Source organism: Drosophila albomicans, chromosome 2L, assembly GCF_009650485.2.
Source record: "Drosophila albomicans strain 15112-1751.03 chromosome 2L, ASM965048v2, whole genome shotgun sequence".
In the NCBI taxonomy this organism is placed as follows: Eukaryota; Metazoa; Arthropoda; class Insecta; order Diptera; family Drosophilidae; genus Drosophila; species Drosophila albomicans.
The window spans coordinates 17,637,782-17,653,253 of record NC_047628.2 but is presented as its reverse complement, the minus strand read 5'-3'; the positions used below and the strand labels follow the sequence as shown (position 1 = coordinate 17,653,253).

At 46.4% G+C, this 15,472-nt stretch overlaps 2 protein-coding genes across 2 annotated transcripts; one reads left to right on the top strand and one right to left on the bottom strand.

Annotated features, from left to right (window-relative positions):
• The first annotated feature begins 455 nt into the window (after positions 1-455).
• LOC117563358 (ubiquitin conjugation factor E4 B) lies at positions 456-6,623 on the top strand. The gene is made up of 9 exons (XM_034241647.2): positions 456-910; positions 1,651-1,928; positions 2,005-3,489; positions 3,590-4,161; positions 4,258-4,654; positions 4,719-4,831; positions 5,206-5,530; positions 5,587-5,929; positions 5,993-6,623. The coding sequence occupies exons 2-9, from the start codon at positions 1,758-1,760 to the stop codon at positions 6,265-6,267; spliced, it is 3,681 nt and encodes a 1,226-aa protein (XP_034097538.1). The 5' UTR covers positions 456-910; positions 1,651-1,757; the 3' UTR covers positions 6,268-6,623.
• Positions 6,624-7,083: 460 nt separating this feature from the next.
• On the bottom strand, positions 7,084-15,453 carry LOC117565990 (serine/threonine-protein kinase Tor). The gene is made up of 5 exons (XM_034245407.2): positions 14,873-15,453; positions 14,590-14,807; positions 13,955-14,530; positions 13,159-13,898; positions 7,084-12,979 (listed from the first exon to the last, which is right to left on the bottom strand). Exons 1-5 carry the CDS (start codon positions 15,096-15,098, stop codon positions 7,327-7,329), a joined length of 7,413 nt encoding a protein of 2,470 aa, XP_034101298.1. The 5' UTR covers positions 15,099-15,453; the 3' UTR covers positions 7,084-7,326.
• Between the last annotated feature and the right edge of the window lie 19 nt (positions 15,454-15,472).

The following is a 15,472-nucleotide window of genomic DNA, read 5'->3' as shown; positions in this document are numbered from 1 at the left end:
TGATTACCTAAAAAGTGTGTTCGATATTTCTACGTTTGTTATCGATACTTTCATGTAGCTCGCGAACGTAGAAAAACCGAGTTTTTTCTTATGGGTTTTTACATGGGGCGAACGTAACATTCGGCCTGAACGGAAAAAAACCAAAGAAAACCGAGGTTTTGGGTGCAGTGGAAATAGGCTATTATGGGCTATCATGGGGCGAACGTAACATTCGAACTGAACGGGAAGAACTGAGAACCGAAATTTTTGGTGCTGTGGAAACGGGGCATTATTAAAAATGTCAATACAGCTGCGACATCCAGCAAAATGACAGTCATCACTTATTAAATTTTTGTTTTATTGTTTATTTGTTGCTATAAATTTAGTTTTATTTTATCATTTGCTCGCCAAATGCCATTCTTCTGTTTACGCAACCTGCATGAGTTGCGACATCGATAACTGGACGTATCGTTATCGATACAACATCAACAATTCTAGTTCGACGGGACGCACTGTCTAAAAAAAAATTGAAAGTAGAAATAATTTTAATAACTCAGTGTGCTAACGTGTGCCACCAATAACTATTTGTCACACCTGCAACAGCTAATGCAATATTTGTTAGCGAACAAAAAAATAATCAATTAGTCAATTGTGCATAAAGAAACGAAACGAAAAATTGTGCCGTCGTCGTCAGAACAAAAGAGAAATTTTTGTGCGTGTCACTGTCAACCTACACTCAACCCTCTTCAAGGGCCATCGCTGCGATCACTATTAAACAACAACAACGACACCAACAACGGTAAACGTTGTCAAAGGCGCTGCTCCCCCCTTTGCGCCCCACCCCGAAAATGCAATAGACTTTGGCACGCATTACAACAAACAGTTTTTCATGAGTTTTGCTGTCAGGTGAAAGTCCCAAATCTTCAAAAAGGTAAGCAACGAAAAATCAAATTTAGCAAATTGAATGCGTATTTACTTCACCCCGTTTGTTTGTTGTTTTTGTGTGAGCAATTTCCCAAGGAAATGCGCAGCTAACATTTTCGCATTTTCTATATATATGTATATATAGTGTGTGGGTGTTACGCTAAGTTAGTTTTTTTTTTTTTGGCCAAAGGGTTTAAATATTTTGGATTACGGAAAAATAGAGGCTATCGATAAGCGATTAGTGTTGTCAATAATAACACTAGTAAGATAATTCAATGACTAATTTCGTAACTTAGTAAAAAAAATATTCAAAATATTTCTCAAGATTATTAGCTTTTATGAAATGAATTTATTTTGTAATTATAATAACACTTTAGGGTTATCGCTGCTATTATCGATAGACGCGCTCACTTGTTTTGATATCGTTCAAACTGCAATCAGCAAAATCGCAGAGCTCTAAAAATAGTCCAAACGCTGCAACAGCAGTTTTTCATTTTTATCTTTGTCATAGGTCAGAAATAATATAGTGCGTAGTTAATTAAATAGATCACAAAGGAATAACAACAACAATAGCAACACACTTTGGCAGCAGATGCTGCGCAGCAAAGAAGACGACAACGAATCATTGTCTTCTTGTGAACTTGACGTTGACCGCTGGACTCTTCTTTTTTTTTGTTTATTTGCTAAGTGCGCGTGGCAATACTCATTCTCCTCCCTCTCTTGGGGTCTCTCTCTCTCTTTGTTTAGTTCGTTCACCCGGGAGCAGTAGCTGAAGAACTACGCAACCAAAATAAAAGAAAACAGCTACGAGAATTTTGTAAAAAAAAACAAATTACTAGCTAAGAAGCGACATTATGCCGGAAGAGGAGCCATCACAAAAGCCTATGGATGAACAGGAGACATCGCAACAGTCGCAGCCCCAAGTGGATGACACACCAACGGCAGCAGTAGAGACAACAACAACACAAGAAGAACAACAGCAGCAGCTGCCACAAACAGTCGTCACTGAGCTCTCCGCCGAAGAGGCAAGCTATCTATAACCTTAAACCTATTATATACACTTGGTAGAATTGTCTAACAGCTGTCGTTTGCATATTGCAGATACGCGCTCGACGTTTGCGCACCTTGGCCCGCAGCAATGTCCTCAATCCAATTGCCACAGCTCCGCTGACAGCTGAGAAGCCGCCACAACGTGTTGTGGCAGCCACAGAATCGCGTTTGGTGCGCGAGGCGCTGGCAAGCAGCAGCTCAGTGGACGATAAAACCGATATAACATGGTCGGATTTGGCCAGCAAAGCAGCCGATGCTGATGTCGAGATGAAATCGGTGGCATCAACACCCATACACGATGTGGAAATGCTTGCAGCACCGGCACCAGCTCCCGCTGCGATTGCAACTGTCTGCAGCGTTGCAAAGGTAGCGTCCAACACACAGGCCACACAACCTGTTGTGGTCAACATGGAGTCGTCGTCCAATGCACCGCTTAAAACGTTAGATGAACGCTTAGAGCAGATGTTGTCACGTGTGCTGAACGCCACTTGGAATGAGTTTGGCAGTGGTTCCATTATTTGTGCACAGACTGCTAGCTTCTTGGAGCAATATCCCGACTTGCGATTCAATTTCGAGTCTATTGTGACTAATGTGCTGCTCGAAACTGCGTTCAAGTTCTACAACGATGAAGTGGAGGAGTCGGTGAGAGTGGAGACCGCAGCATGGGCAACATCCGTTCGCTTCAACGATGCTAATGCCGGCGATGACAAAGAGTTTTCGTCAGCGAAAAAGATCAAGAGCGATGATACCGAAGTGCAAGAGATACTAGCAAATGCTGTGGCCGTCAGCAGCAATTCAGAGGAGGATCAACAGCGGGCGAGTGCAAGTGCCACGCCCAGCCAGAGTGAGATAACGCAAAGCGATGCGTGTGTAACGTGTGCAGTGCCGTCGCCCTTCAATCTGGTTTTCACAACCAAGCAAAATGTGATGTTGCATCTGGTGCGTTGCTATCAGAACTATCAGAGCGAATGGGAGCGCAGCAAGAGTGCTGATCCGGTGAAGACAGCACGCACTCAAGAGGTGCTCACGCAGACTTTTAATGGCATTATGCGTGTTGTGGTGCTGGTGCTGACCGATAAGATTCATCAGAATCTCAATGTGCAGCTGGATCAGTCGACGCTGGTTGAGCTAATGTATTTGGATCGTGTGAGCGACACATTTCTCATCGATTTGGTGGCAGAAACCTATCAAAATGCGGATGCGTTTAATGCCATCTTTGAACAGGTGCTGCGCTGCTTATTTGTGGGCATGCAGCGCAACATTTGCAGCTCCAAGATTAATACACAACAGATTGAATGGTTGTCGCGTCTGATTGTCATCAAGGTGGGCAATGTGCGTCCCATTGCGGATTTGGTTTCGCGTCAGCTCAACTTTATACCCAATATGTGCACGAAGATTCCGGGACGCGAGATTGTCAAGTGCAGTTTCTTGGGTGCCTTTCTGTCGGTTTCGTTATTCGCCGAAGAGAATGTGAAGTTTGCTGAGTTCAGCACTAAAAACAAGCTCGAAGATGCGGCAACATCGCGACTACGTTGGGTGAGTCTCACTTCATTATTCCGTTTGACTGTCTAGAGTTAGCAAATTTCATGTCAACACTTGTTTTAATTTATTTCTAATTCGTTCATTGCCTTTTTAGGAGCTGCACTCGATGCGCACTCACATGCACACCGTTTTCCATTCGCTCTGCGTTAATGCCAGCAGTCGGCCCAAGACTTTGGAGTATGTCTCTCAAGTCTTGCGTCATAACGATCGTCGTGTGCAGTTTGCCAGCGATGAGAAACTGCTCGCCCGCGATGGTTTCGTCATCAATCTGATGAGTGTGCTGCAGCAACTTTCGGTTAAAATCAAACTGGATCGTGTCGATCCTAATTTCCATTATTTCAACAACTCGCTGGTGAACATTGAGCAGGACACGAAGATACGGTTTAGCGAGGAGGAATACAAGAGCTTTTTGGCCCGTGATTTTGCTTCCCCAGTGTCGAATGTGAACTTCCAGACGCAGTGTTGGTTCCTCACGCTGCAGGCTCATCATCTCGGTTATTTGCCGGCCATTCAACGCTATCGGCAAAAAGTGCGCGCTATCAAGGAGCTTCAGAAGCTCATCGATGAACTGGATCGCACCAAACCGCATTGGGTCAACTCGCGCTATGCCAATCGCAACAATCAGTTCAAGGAGCGCTGGGAAAAGCAGCTGCGCAAGCTCAATCGGTAAGCAAAAGAAACTGCCCTTCTCGGCGATTCTCAAATTGATAACTTAATGAGGAGATTTATTAATTTTTGGCTGTTCATTTTTGTCGTTTGCAGCTCAAAGACCTGCAGCGAGATCACCCTGCTTGATCCGGCATTGCTGCAGCGCTGCACCGAGTTCTATTCGACGGTATGCGAGTTTATGCTCTACCAATTCGAGGGTCGCCCCATCGAGGGACCTTTCATCTCAAAGCTGCCGGTGTCGCAGCTGAAACCGACTGATGCATTTTCTGCACTGCCCGAATGGTATATTGATGATATTGCCGAGTTCATATTGTTTGCGATGCAGCATGCGAATGTGGATATACGACAAGGCATCGATCATTCAATAATCACATGGCTGTTGACCTGCGTCTGTGCCTCGCATCTCATCAAGAATCCGTATGTGACGGCCAAATTAGTTGAGGTCATGTTTGTGTTCTCCCTAAAGCCAGCCAACTCGGTGAATACGGCGGTAAGTAAACAGTAAACTATTGCCAATTTTGGGGTATATTATAATTTTGTTTATTTTTGAACAGATGTGGAATCATGAGTTGGCGCAAAATGCGCTTGTCAGCGCGCTAATGCGCTTCTATGTGGATGTAGAGACCACAGGCCAAAGCACTGAGTTTTACGATAAGTTTACCATAAGGTGAGTTCATAAAAATATCTTATTGACATTTTTTATTGAGCGATCTTTTTATTTTTCATTTTTTTATCTGCTACCCATATCGTAGAAGGGTATTATATTTTGGTGTATTTTGCACTCTATGGTATACTTTGAATGTAGTACTATATCAAAATTCCGTATATAGCTTTTGGTATATATTAGCGAGTATCTCACAGTCGAGCTCCCTAAACGAAGGCTTTCTTTTTTAAAGTATACAATTAAATATTTTAAAATTAGAATTTTATAATTATTATACCATTTTAAATTTAAATATAATGAACAAATAATTCTTTCTTTTTTTTTAAATATTTTATAGAACGTAGCAAACTAATATCGTTTAATCTCTCTCCTTTTAGATACCACATTAGCCATCTGTTCAAATCGATGTGGGAGAATCCCATACATCGCCAGGCCGTTATCTGTGAGTCGCGACAGGGCAATCAGTTTGTCAAGTTCGTTAATATGCTGATGAACGATACCACATTCTTGCTGGACGAATGCCTCGAGAATCTCAAACGCATTCATTTAACACAACAGCTTATGTCCGATGTGCAGAACTGGAGCGGCATGAGTGCCGAGCAGCAGCAGAGTCGCCTCACCCAGCTGGCGACGGATGAGCGGCAGTGCCGTTCCTATCTAACGCTTGCCCGCGAAACTGTCGATCTATTTCACTATCTCACGGTGAGTTTTGCTTTTATTAATAGCTAGTTTTATATTAATTTTGTATGTACTTGTAGAGCGACATCAAGGAGCCTTTTATGCGCGCCGAGCTCGTGGATCGTCTCAGTTCGATGCTGAACTTTAATCTTAAGCAATTAGCTGGCCCCAAGTGCAACGATTTGAAAGTGAAGAATCCCAGCAAATATGGCTGGGAGCCGCGCAGCTTGTTGGCCCAAATCTTTGATATATATCTCCATTTGGACTGTGATAGATTCGCCCAGGCCTTGGCCGCCGATGAGCGTTCTTTTGATCTGCAAATCTGCAATGAAGCCGCATCGCGCATTAAACGTTTAGCGTTACGTTCTGGCGTCGAAGTGGAACGCTTTAAGGCGCTCACACAACGTGCTCACGAGATTTACGGTAAGACATTGGCATTCATTCATTTATAGTTCTAAAGTAATTGATTGATTTTGTTCGCTGCAGTTTCCAATCAACAGACTGAGGATGAATGCGCCGATGCGCCCGATGAGTTCAAGGATCCATTAATGGATACATTAATGTCCGATCCCGTTGTGCTACCCTCGGGCACCGTCATGGATCGTGCGATCATCACACGCCATCTGCTTAACAGCTGCACAGATCCTTTCAATCGGCAGCATCTCACCGAAGATATGCTGATTACAAACATCGAGCTGAAGGAGCGCATCGATGCCTGGCGCAAGGAGCAGCGTGGCAAGCGACAGAATAACAATAGCTAAAGGCCGCCGCGATCGATCGATCCTGCCTATATAAAAGAGAAAAATAATCATAATGATTGAAACCCATTCATAGTTTAATGTCCAGTCTTAGTGTCTACTGATTATATATATCTATACGATTTACATCAATATGTGTATATGAATACATGTATCTATTATATATAATATCATTTATCTGTATGCAGAAATAAGCTAGAGTTTTTCTCTTTCGGTCTCCTTCCTTCCTGCTCCTGCATGCTTGCCACCCCGCCTGCCTGCCTGCCGCCTGGGGAAGTCGCAATCTGGAACTACGTTATGCAATAATTTATATAAATATACATATTAAAGGTCTATACAATTTAAATTGCAACACATGATTTGTATTTCTATTATTTGTCATCTATTTCTAGCAAGCGAAGTTCTTGATTCATTTTCTCGAACGAAAAAATCATTTCAAATTGATATTTGTTCATAATATTATTTTGTTAATAATTATACGAACTTTTGTTCAAATTTATTTTATACTAATAAAAATAATAGAGTAATCAGCTATGTTTGCGAATTACTATAAATATTTCAGTTAAGGAAAATTCTCGTTTTCATAGTTGATTTTAAAATTTCCAAAGTATTATTTAAATAGAAAATTTTTTTAACTAAGAATTCTTTTTCTAGTTGAAAAGGATTTCCAAAGTATTTTTTTAAACTTGATTTTAAGAAATCGAATTCTATTCACCTTTAAAATTTTCTCGAATTCATTAGTTTAGTAAGACATTATTGTAGAGCTCCCTTACTTACCTTTACTTCACTCGCCTTATTTTGATAGCAAAACGCAGTTGATTGGAATTTACAGTAAGTTTTAATAAAGCGTATTTCTAATATAATATATAAATTATACATTTACTTTACTTTATATTATTTATTTATAGTTGTAATTGTAACTGCATTTAGTAGTTGCAGCTTTAACCGCTGCCTCTTTCCTCATCGTCCACTTCTTCCGGTTCATCTCTATTGTGGTTTCTTGTATAGTTCAGTCTGGGTTTAGTTTTGTTTCTATTTGTTGATGTTGCTGAGAAAGGCTTTTTACCAGAACGGACACCAACCGATGTAGCACTGGCAGAGGTTCTCATTGTTCGTCGCCTGCTGGATGAGCAGTTCCACTTGCTGCTGTTCGGTTACTCCATCCTTGGTCTGGAAATCGGTGCCCGTCAATTTGCGATCCACACGCTGGATAACCAAGCTCGCCTTGCTGCTCGTAACATCTGCGACATTCGTGTTGTAGCCAGCATGCGCCTCATACGTCTTGGACTTGGCCATCGGATTGCCCTGGAGCAGCGGTTCTTGTTCCACGGAATTGCTGAGACTAGCACCATTAGCGCCCGCTGCAGTTGTGGCCGCTGTCGCATCGTTGCCCTTCTTGTCCACATCAAGCAGACGCCAATTAAGCAGAGGATCATAGACAAAGGCTTCGAGCACCGCCATCAGCGAATCCTTGTTCCGTCGTAGCACAAGCATAACGCTCTCGCAGGTGCGCCGATAGGTGCCCTCGATGCCGGTCACTTCCATGGCCTTGATGAGCATGCGCGTCAGGCGGAATGGAATTTTCTCGGGGAACTTTTCACGCGTCATCGCCACCTCAAAGCAATCGCCGAAATCAATATGCAAGATTTTGCCACTCATGCGATCCAACATCAGATTCGAAGGATGTCGATCACCCAGACCGAGTATATAACCCACCATGGACATGACAGCAAGGGAGCGTGTGTAATTGTTGCGTCGCTCGAACCACAGTTCCGACGACGGGGATTTTAGCCACAACAACTTGGCCAGATCGTCGCCTTGCGTTTGACCCAAGGCGTACTCAAAGACCTCCACCTTCTGCATGAGCGTCAGATGATCGTAGTCGGGCGCATAGTTGAGCATGGTGCGATGTTCCTGATTCAGCGGCACCTTCTTTTTGTCCCTATAGTCACGGATCAACGTGTGCAGCGTATCACAGTGCGGCACCCAGCCAATCAAACCCGAATTCGTGCTCAGAGGAATAACAGCATAACGCTGTATGGCCAAATTGCGACGGAACGTGTCTGGATCGTCGAGCAGCAGCGTGTTGACCAACGAGAAGAGCTGCATCACACGCTCGTCCTGTCGCAAATCTTCGTGTCCCTTCAGAAGATACATGTAGTCCTTGCCATTGCTGCCGCGTATGCAAAGTTTTCGTGGTCGCTGCTTTGATGTGATCACCTGCAGATTGTTCTTGATGTGACTGATGCGTATCAGCTCCTGGCCGGGATTATAGGAACCGGGCACTGCCAACTCCAGATCCTTGCAGGTCATCAGCTTGGGTGACACATACGGCAACTCCAGCGACGTCAGCTGCGGCAGTTGACGCGAAATCTTTTGGAACACATGATAGTAAATGTCCCAGGCTCGATCCAAATCCATGAGCACCGCAGACGTTTTATATCGTTGTGTCCACTCGTGTGCTTCGGTCAGCTCCCGGCCATAAGCCTGTGAGAAGCTCGTCTCTTTCAAAGTTTGGGGTCCTCGATCCAGCATGGCGTGCAACGGTTCGAGTATCTCAAACATGCCCTTTACATTACGATCGCCAAAGTACAGACGGGATGCCTCCTCCAATCCCTCATGCCACTGTTCGTGCCACAAGATGGCCACTCGTATCAGCTCCTCACTGCACATGACTGCCTGTTCCACGAGCGTGGGCGAATGTTTGCGCATTGAATCCAAGATTTTGAAGGCAGCATTTTTGCGCGCCAGCGACGCCGACTTGGAGGCCACAGTCAGCGGATAGACGAGCGCCTGCGGATGGTTCTTGCCAATATCCATGAGTAGCTGATGTATTAACTGTCCGACCAGCTTGCGATGCGTATCGATGCGAGCTATCAACTGTGGTATCACCTGCAACCAGGTGTTAATCTCAATCAGCTTCATGCCGGACAAGAGTGCATCGTAGACCTCCGCATGATAGCCATAGTCAAACCACAGAGTCAACAGACGCAACGTATCCTGCAGCGAATTGCCATGGATAAGACTGATGGAGCGGAAGAAACCTTGCACCGCGGGCACAGCATATTGCTGTATGATCACATTGTCGCTGCTGTTGTCCTTGTTGCTGTTGATGCCGCCAAGTTGAGTTGCTGCTGCTGCCGTTGAGATGGGCGGCTGTTGCATCTGCTTAAAGTTCATGTACGCCCACAGATGCCACGCCTTGTACCAGTTGGGATCATAGCTGGTGGCCTTCTCAAACGATTCCAAGGCGCGCTGCACAGCATCCGGATCGCGTTTGTGTTCGTTCAACTTATTCTGCCAGGTCGCAAGACGCAGATAGCAGCGAGCCATCAAACGCTGATCCTGCTGTTTAAGTGCCTCCGGGGGGAGGCAACTTAGTTGTGTGGTATATGTGTCTATAAAGTGTCGCAGCTGATCGTAGGCGAGCTGCAGTTGCGATGAGGCAGCCAAATATTTGGTATATGCATAAGTCACTTGCGGTTGATTGCTGGGCAGCGGTTCATTGGGCGCTACCTGCGGATCAGTGCCCAGCAGCATGACGAGCGTTTTGTGTGAGAGGTAGAGTGAACCGCTCTTGCGGCACAAGCTCGCATACTTGAGCCATGTGTGTATATCCTCGTGGGGTTTCACCACCAACGAATGCACCTGGATAATGCGACGCCAATCCTCCACGAGCCGTTGACCGCCTTGCAGACGCTTCCACCACATGGCCTTGAGGGGTTCTCTTCGCTCTGGGATGAGTTTATATTGTATCACCTCCTCCAGTTCGGCCAGCATCTGCACACAGACCATGGCACCATAGGCACGTTCATACGATTCGCCAGCCATCGAAGTCAACTCGGTGTCGAGTAAATCACGCGTCTCGTCGATCAAACGTTGCGCCGTCTCGTAGTCATCGTTGTGTACGGCGAGCACAGCACGATAGTAGCTGCCATCCTGTGTGTCCTTGGGAATGCACATCACATACTCCTGCATGCCCTCCCAATCCTTCAGACCCCAGGCAGCTACCGCAGCCAAAGGACTTGCACGCGCCTTCGCCTCTTTGGTGAAATTGGGCCACTCTTGTTTGCACTCGGTGCTTAGCTCGGACCAATCGCCGAGTGCCTCAAGACAGCGCATGTGACCGAGACGTGCATCGAGATCTGCTTTGTCTAGGTTGAGACTGTATTGATAGTGGCGCAACGCTTGATCCCAGTTGTGCAGCTTCTCGTACCAACGTCCCTGAACATTCAGCTCGTTGGCGGTGTTGCGATAGGTGGTCAGCAGACCTTCGGCTGCCTCGCGTTGCTGCAGCTTGTTGTTGATGAGAATCAAGGATTCAAAGACGTGCGCATCCTGGCGCAGCACAAACTCCTCCTCCTTGTAGCGCAACGCCTTGGCATAGGCACGACAAGCCATCGCACGCGTGCCAAGCAGCTGCGTCTCAATGGGTATGGGATCCCGATCACAGTGTTCCATGAACTCGGCGAGATTGAGAATGGTTTGTGTAATCTCAGGCATGTCGGTGATCTGCAGCGCCTGTATCAGGGAGTGCGTTAACTCATGCTTGTGCTCAGGCGACAACTCGGTCCAGCAGGAAATGAAGGCGGCATTGAAGAGATCACGCAACAGCGTATCATAATCCTGGGCCAGCACACAGCAGGCGCGCAACGCATGTGATGGCGACTCCTTGAGTAGACCGATGGACAAACGCTTCAGCCACTCAACCCAATCGTCTTTTGAAACCAGTCGAGTGACTTGCCAAGCTGTTCTCAGTGCTGTCGTCGACACCTTAAGGTTATTGCTATTGTTGCTGTCGATGACAAAAGGTTCGTTCAACTGGCGTTGATTAAAGTCGACGCCAATGCCAAAGCCAATGCCACAGGCATCGGGCAGCGTGCTGTTGGATTGTATGCGTGTGAGCAGAGTCTCATATTCGGGATCCACAATGCGATGCTTGAGTATGGTGCGCTGCACCATGGGCACAAACACCAGATACTTTTTGCCCAGCTGGTTGACCAGTGAGCGCAACGTTGTCATTGCCTGATCCCGCAGCTCTGGCTCCGCTTCCAGCACACGCACCAAAGGATGTATAATTCGGGAAGAGAAGTCCGTGAAGTCCAGCTGACAAGCCAGATTGTTGATTGTTTCGAGGGCCACCAGCGAAACTTGCTGCGGCACATAAGGCGAGTCAAACAACTTGACAATGGGCGGCACAATCAGTGGCAAATAGTAGCCCAAGGTGCTGCCGAATTTCTGCAGTGCCTGCAGCAAGCGTCGCGTTACCATACGATCCTTGGAGTTGTCATGTTGCAGCACACGCAAAATTTGCGGTATGAGTTGGGCGAGATAATCCCTGAACTCGCAGCCCAAGGCAACGGCAATCTGTTCAATCAAATTGATGAGCGTCGAATGCAGCGGCGTATTAATGGTCCAGAACTCTTTGATCAGCTTGAATATGTCATCCATATAGCTGATGATGTGCAGCTTTACAAAGGCCACCAGAATGGCCAATTGTTGAAAGAGAAACTCTCGCAAATTGTTGTCCGCGGTGCGAACATTGTCCAGCAGATTGGGCAACACTTGCGCCAAATATGGCACACACTTTATGCCCAGCGTGTGGAAGATGAAAGTAACGGCCTGCACAACGCTAGTGTGACGTCTACTTAGCGTTGGATCTCGCAAAATGCGCATCAAGGCAGCAATGGCCACTGCGGGGTAATATTCATCGAGTGCATTGCCCATATTCACCAGCAATTCAGCAGTAGAAATATCCTGACTCTCGTCCGATTTGCCATCAGAGTAGGCAATCAATACATTATCCTTCTGACTGTCAATCAAACCCTTGTTCATCTTGTGCTTGTAAGGATCCATGGCACCTAGAAGTCCCAGCACGCGTATTGTTTCGCGTCGAATCGAACGACGTTGCTCCGTTTTTAGGAAGTTGATTAAGATGTCAATCAACACCGGATACTTGTGATATGGACTGACCACACGTCCTGTGGCACTGATCAATTGTCCCAGCGTCCACAGCGCCACGCCACGCTTATCCGGACTGCCCGCATCGCCCAGCATTTCAAGCAGTATGGACAGCAAGTCGTCGGCCCACAATTCCATCTCATTGGAGCCGCCATTGACTTCGGCTAGATCGCCAATGGTGCGCAGCACATTTAACACAACGCCCGGATTCGATTCAGGCTCGTGCAGCTTGGGCACGAGGGCTTTCAGTATGGGATTCATGTACGAGGAGATGAGACGCGGCGTGCTAATGACCAGATGATCCAACATGCGAGCGCTCTGCTCCTTGTTGCGACTCATGCCCGAGTACTTGAGGTCCGTTAGCAGCTCTATCATTGTGGTGCGCAGCTTGGGCATCACATAGGCGGGATTCATGGAGGACAATCGTCCAATAGTGACCATTGCCAGTTCGCGTATCTCAAAGATCTCGTCGTGCAGCGTTATAAAGAGTGCATTCAACGACTCCGGCTGTGCCAACTTGGCATCAAAAGTCTCGTCCAGCGAACGCAAAATGCGTATGCGGACACTGCAATCCATGTCGGTGATGGCGACAGTCAGCAGACGTTCGATTACATGCGAAACGGTGTCGCTTAAAGTGCGCGAATTCTCCATGCTCTCTGCCGACTGCACGGCGAGCTTAAGAAGACGTGTACAGGTCTGCACCGCTTCCAGGCGAATCTCCTGCTGCTCGTGTACAATGAAGACATCGGCGCAGCTGCACAAAATAAGGAAAATAAATGTTATTTTAATATTCAATGTTTTGCGACTGTTTTAAGGAAGACACTTATAAATAAGCAAAATAAGAGCAATACTTTATAAGAACTATTGCTTTTATTTTGCTTACTTAGTATACCAATTCAAAGACTTTTCCTAAAGAATAACTTCCTCACTCACCGTTGCACAAAGTCCAGCATATTTTGTTCCTCAAAGTTGAACGTGCCCAGCGTCTTGAGGGCCAGCACAATGGTATTGCTATCCGCCGGCTGCAGCGTCTGCGAGGCATCCAGGCTGCTGAAGGGTGTCATGCCCGGATATGGGATACCCGATGGTTTGTTCATCAGCACCTGGTACAGCACTTTAATCAGTCCCTCTGTGATCGCTTGCTTCTCCTCCGGCACATTCTCGGCCATCTCGCGCAGACACACAGTCAAAGCAGGCGACAATCCCGTGTGAAACATTTGCTCGAGTATGTCGCGCACATCGTCCTTAATCTGAGACTTTACGGCATGCGCCAGAAGGGTGATGCAAGCAAAGATTGCAGCATCCACGGGTGGCTTTCGTTTAATAGCCAAATCTTTGGCAGGCAAGGCTTGCTTGACGCTGCTCATTATCGTTTTCAGATGCCGTTCAATGTCGCTCTGCACAGCAACAGCAATGTAGCCAATGGTGATGTAGGCCACATTGCGATCCTTCTCCTTGCCACGCAATATGGACATCAAATGGGCGACACAAGTCTTTAGATATTGCTCGACAAACACCTCGCGATTAAAGGCAGCCAAACGTGGCAGAATTTGCAGCAGTGCTTGCTGCACATACGGCGATTTGGAGTTGCGTTGCTCCAGCACATTATCGCAGATGGTGATGAAGTGCTCCTTAAGGATTTCACGAGCATACGCTGATTCCAGCACCGTTTGCTAAAAATAATATTAAAAATTAGTACACATAATCATGATCTTTATAGTTTTCTTACGCTATTTAGCTTATTGCTGTTCATGCCATTGTTCTGCTCGCCGTGCTCCATGTGCATTTGTGTGCTGCCCAGTTTGTCCACAAAAGGCACTTTTAAACGCGGCACAATTGTGTTTAGCTGACTTCCCATCGAGTTGGAACTGCCACTGGACTCTAGAAACTTGTTGTGCTGTGGCTTAGGAAAGAGTTGCTTCAGCTGATTGTAACGACGCTCCCAATCCGCATTGGCGCAACGAAACAGCTCATTGAACACAATAAGTCCGCCATGTATGCGATCATCGCGTGTCATGCCCTTTTGTTCCTTGCCCGTTGCCACATCCGTGTTGAAGCTGCTGCTCGCCTCGTCATAGCAGATTTTGTACCATTGTGGTTCACTTGATTGCTTGGTGTTTTCACGCTGTGCGGTCACTATTAAAGCGGCACGCAGCGCTTCGCCAGCGGATTCACGTATCGCTGGCTTCGGATCGAAGATGGCGTTGAAGATATGCTCAAAGAAGGTCAAAATTTGCTGATAGAAGTACGTGGGCAGCGCTATGGCCAGCTCACGCAATATAAAGACGGCAGCATGACGGCGATACTGCAAGGATACAAAAAGATATTCAATTTACGGAATTCCTAAATAAAAAGGAAGTTTACCTCTTGTCGATCGCCGCTGAGCATCTCGAAGGCCTTCTTAATGTCAAAGTCAAAGGACTCGGCACCCTTGGAGCCGGGCATATTGGCCAGCTTGACCAGCGAACGTGCCGCAATCTCCATGACCGACACATCGTTGATCAGTAGCAGATCACGCAATCGATTCAGATAAGGTGAAATGCCCTTGCGTGTGATGGGACCATCGCCACTAATTAAGCACTCTACAAAATGGAAGGGAACAACGTTTTAGCTGGGTTTTGTTTAATGATTTTTATGATGCACTTACTCATGGCCAGGGCACCACCTTTCTTCTCGTTGATGTCTGTGGCATTCACCATGTTGAAAATGTGATGATCAAAGTCCTCGAAGAACTGCACGAGTTCCTCTTGCGACATTTCACGCAACTCTGTTTTAACATACAGGAAAAGATCCTGCGCCGCTTTGTTCTGCACATTGCGATTGCGGGACTTGAGTCCATTGACAAACTGTTGCACTATCGATGAGGTCGACATGATGATTGAGCGGGGGAGGCGGGGATTTGTAGGATTTACGATTGTCTTTGGGATGTGCAATGCAGGTTGCACCCCGCGTCCAGTTTCGTGCGACTTTGAGGTTATAATTTGCTTGCCCCGGGATTTTTATGATGGGGGGCGGGGGAAGCAGCGATAGAGTTGAATTCTGTCTGTGCCACTTGACGCAATATACCGCAGCTTCACAGTTTTGCTAACTTTCACATGTTGCACGTTGCGCTCCCGCGTCTGAATCACAATAAATGCAACTAATTACAACGTTATTCGGCACGCAAAACGTAGATTTTTTCGTGTGTCCCCCTGTTTTGCTCAGAGTTTGTTTTGCAGCGGATAAGGTAGTAGAGATGTGAAAAAAC

Coding starts and splice junctions, on each gene's coding strand:
- LOC117563358 (XM_034241647.2), top strand. CDS start 1,758: ATGCCGGAAGAGGAGCCATCACAAAAGCCTATGGATGAACAGGAGACA. Junction 4,162..4,257: donor CAGCTGCGCAAGCTCAATCG/GTAAGCAAAAGA, acceptor TGTCGTTTGCAG/CTCAAAGACCTGCAGCGAGA. Junction 4,832..5,205: donor TACGATAAGTTTACCATAAG/GTGAGTTCATAA, acceptor CTCTCCTTTTAG/ATACCACATTAGCCATCTGT.
- LOC117565990 (XM_034245407.2), bottom strand. CDS start 15,098: ATGTCGACCTCATCGATAGTGCAACAGTTTGTCAATGGACTCAAGTCC. Junction 14,808..14,872: donor AGGTGGTGCCCTGGCCATGA/GTAAGTGCATCA, acceptor TCCATTTTGTAG/AGTGCTTAATTAGTGGCGAT. Junction 12,980..13,158: donor ATGCTGGACTTTGTGCAACG/GTGAGTGAGGAA, acceptor TATTTTGTGCAG/CTGCGCCGATGTCTTCATTG.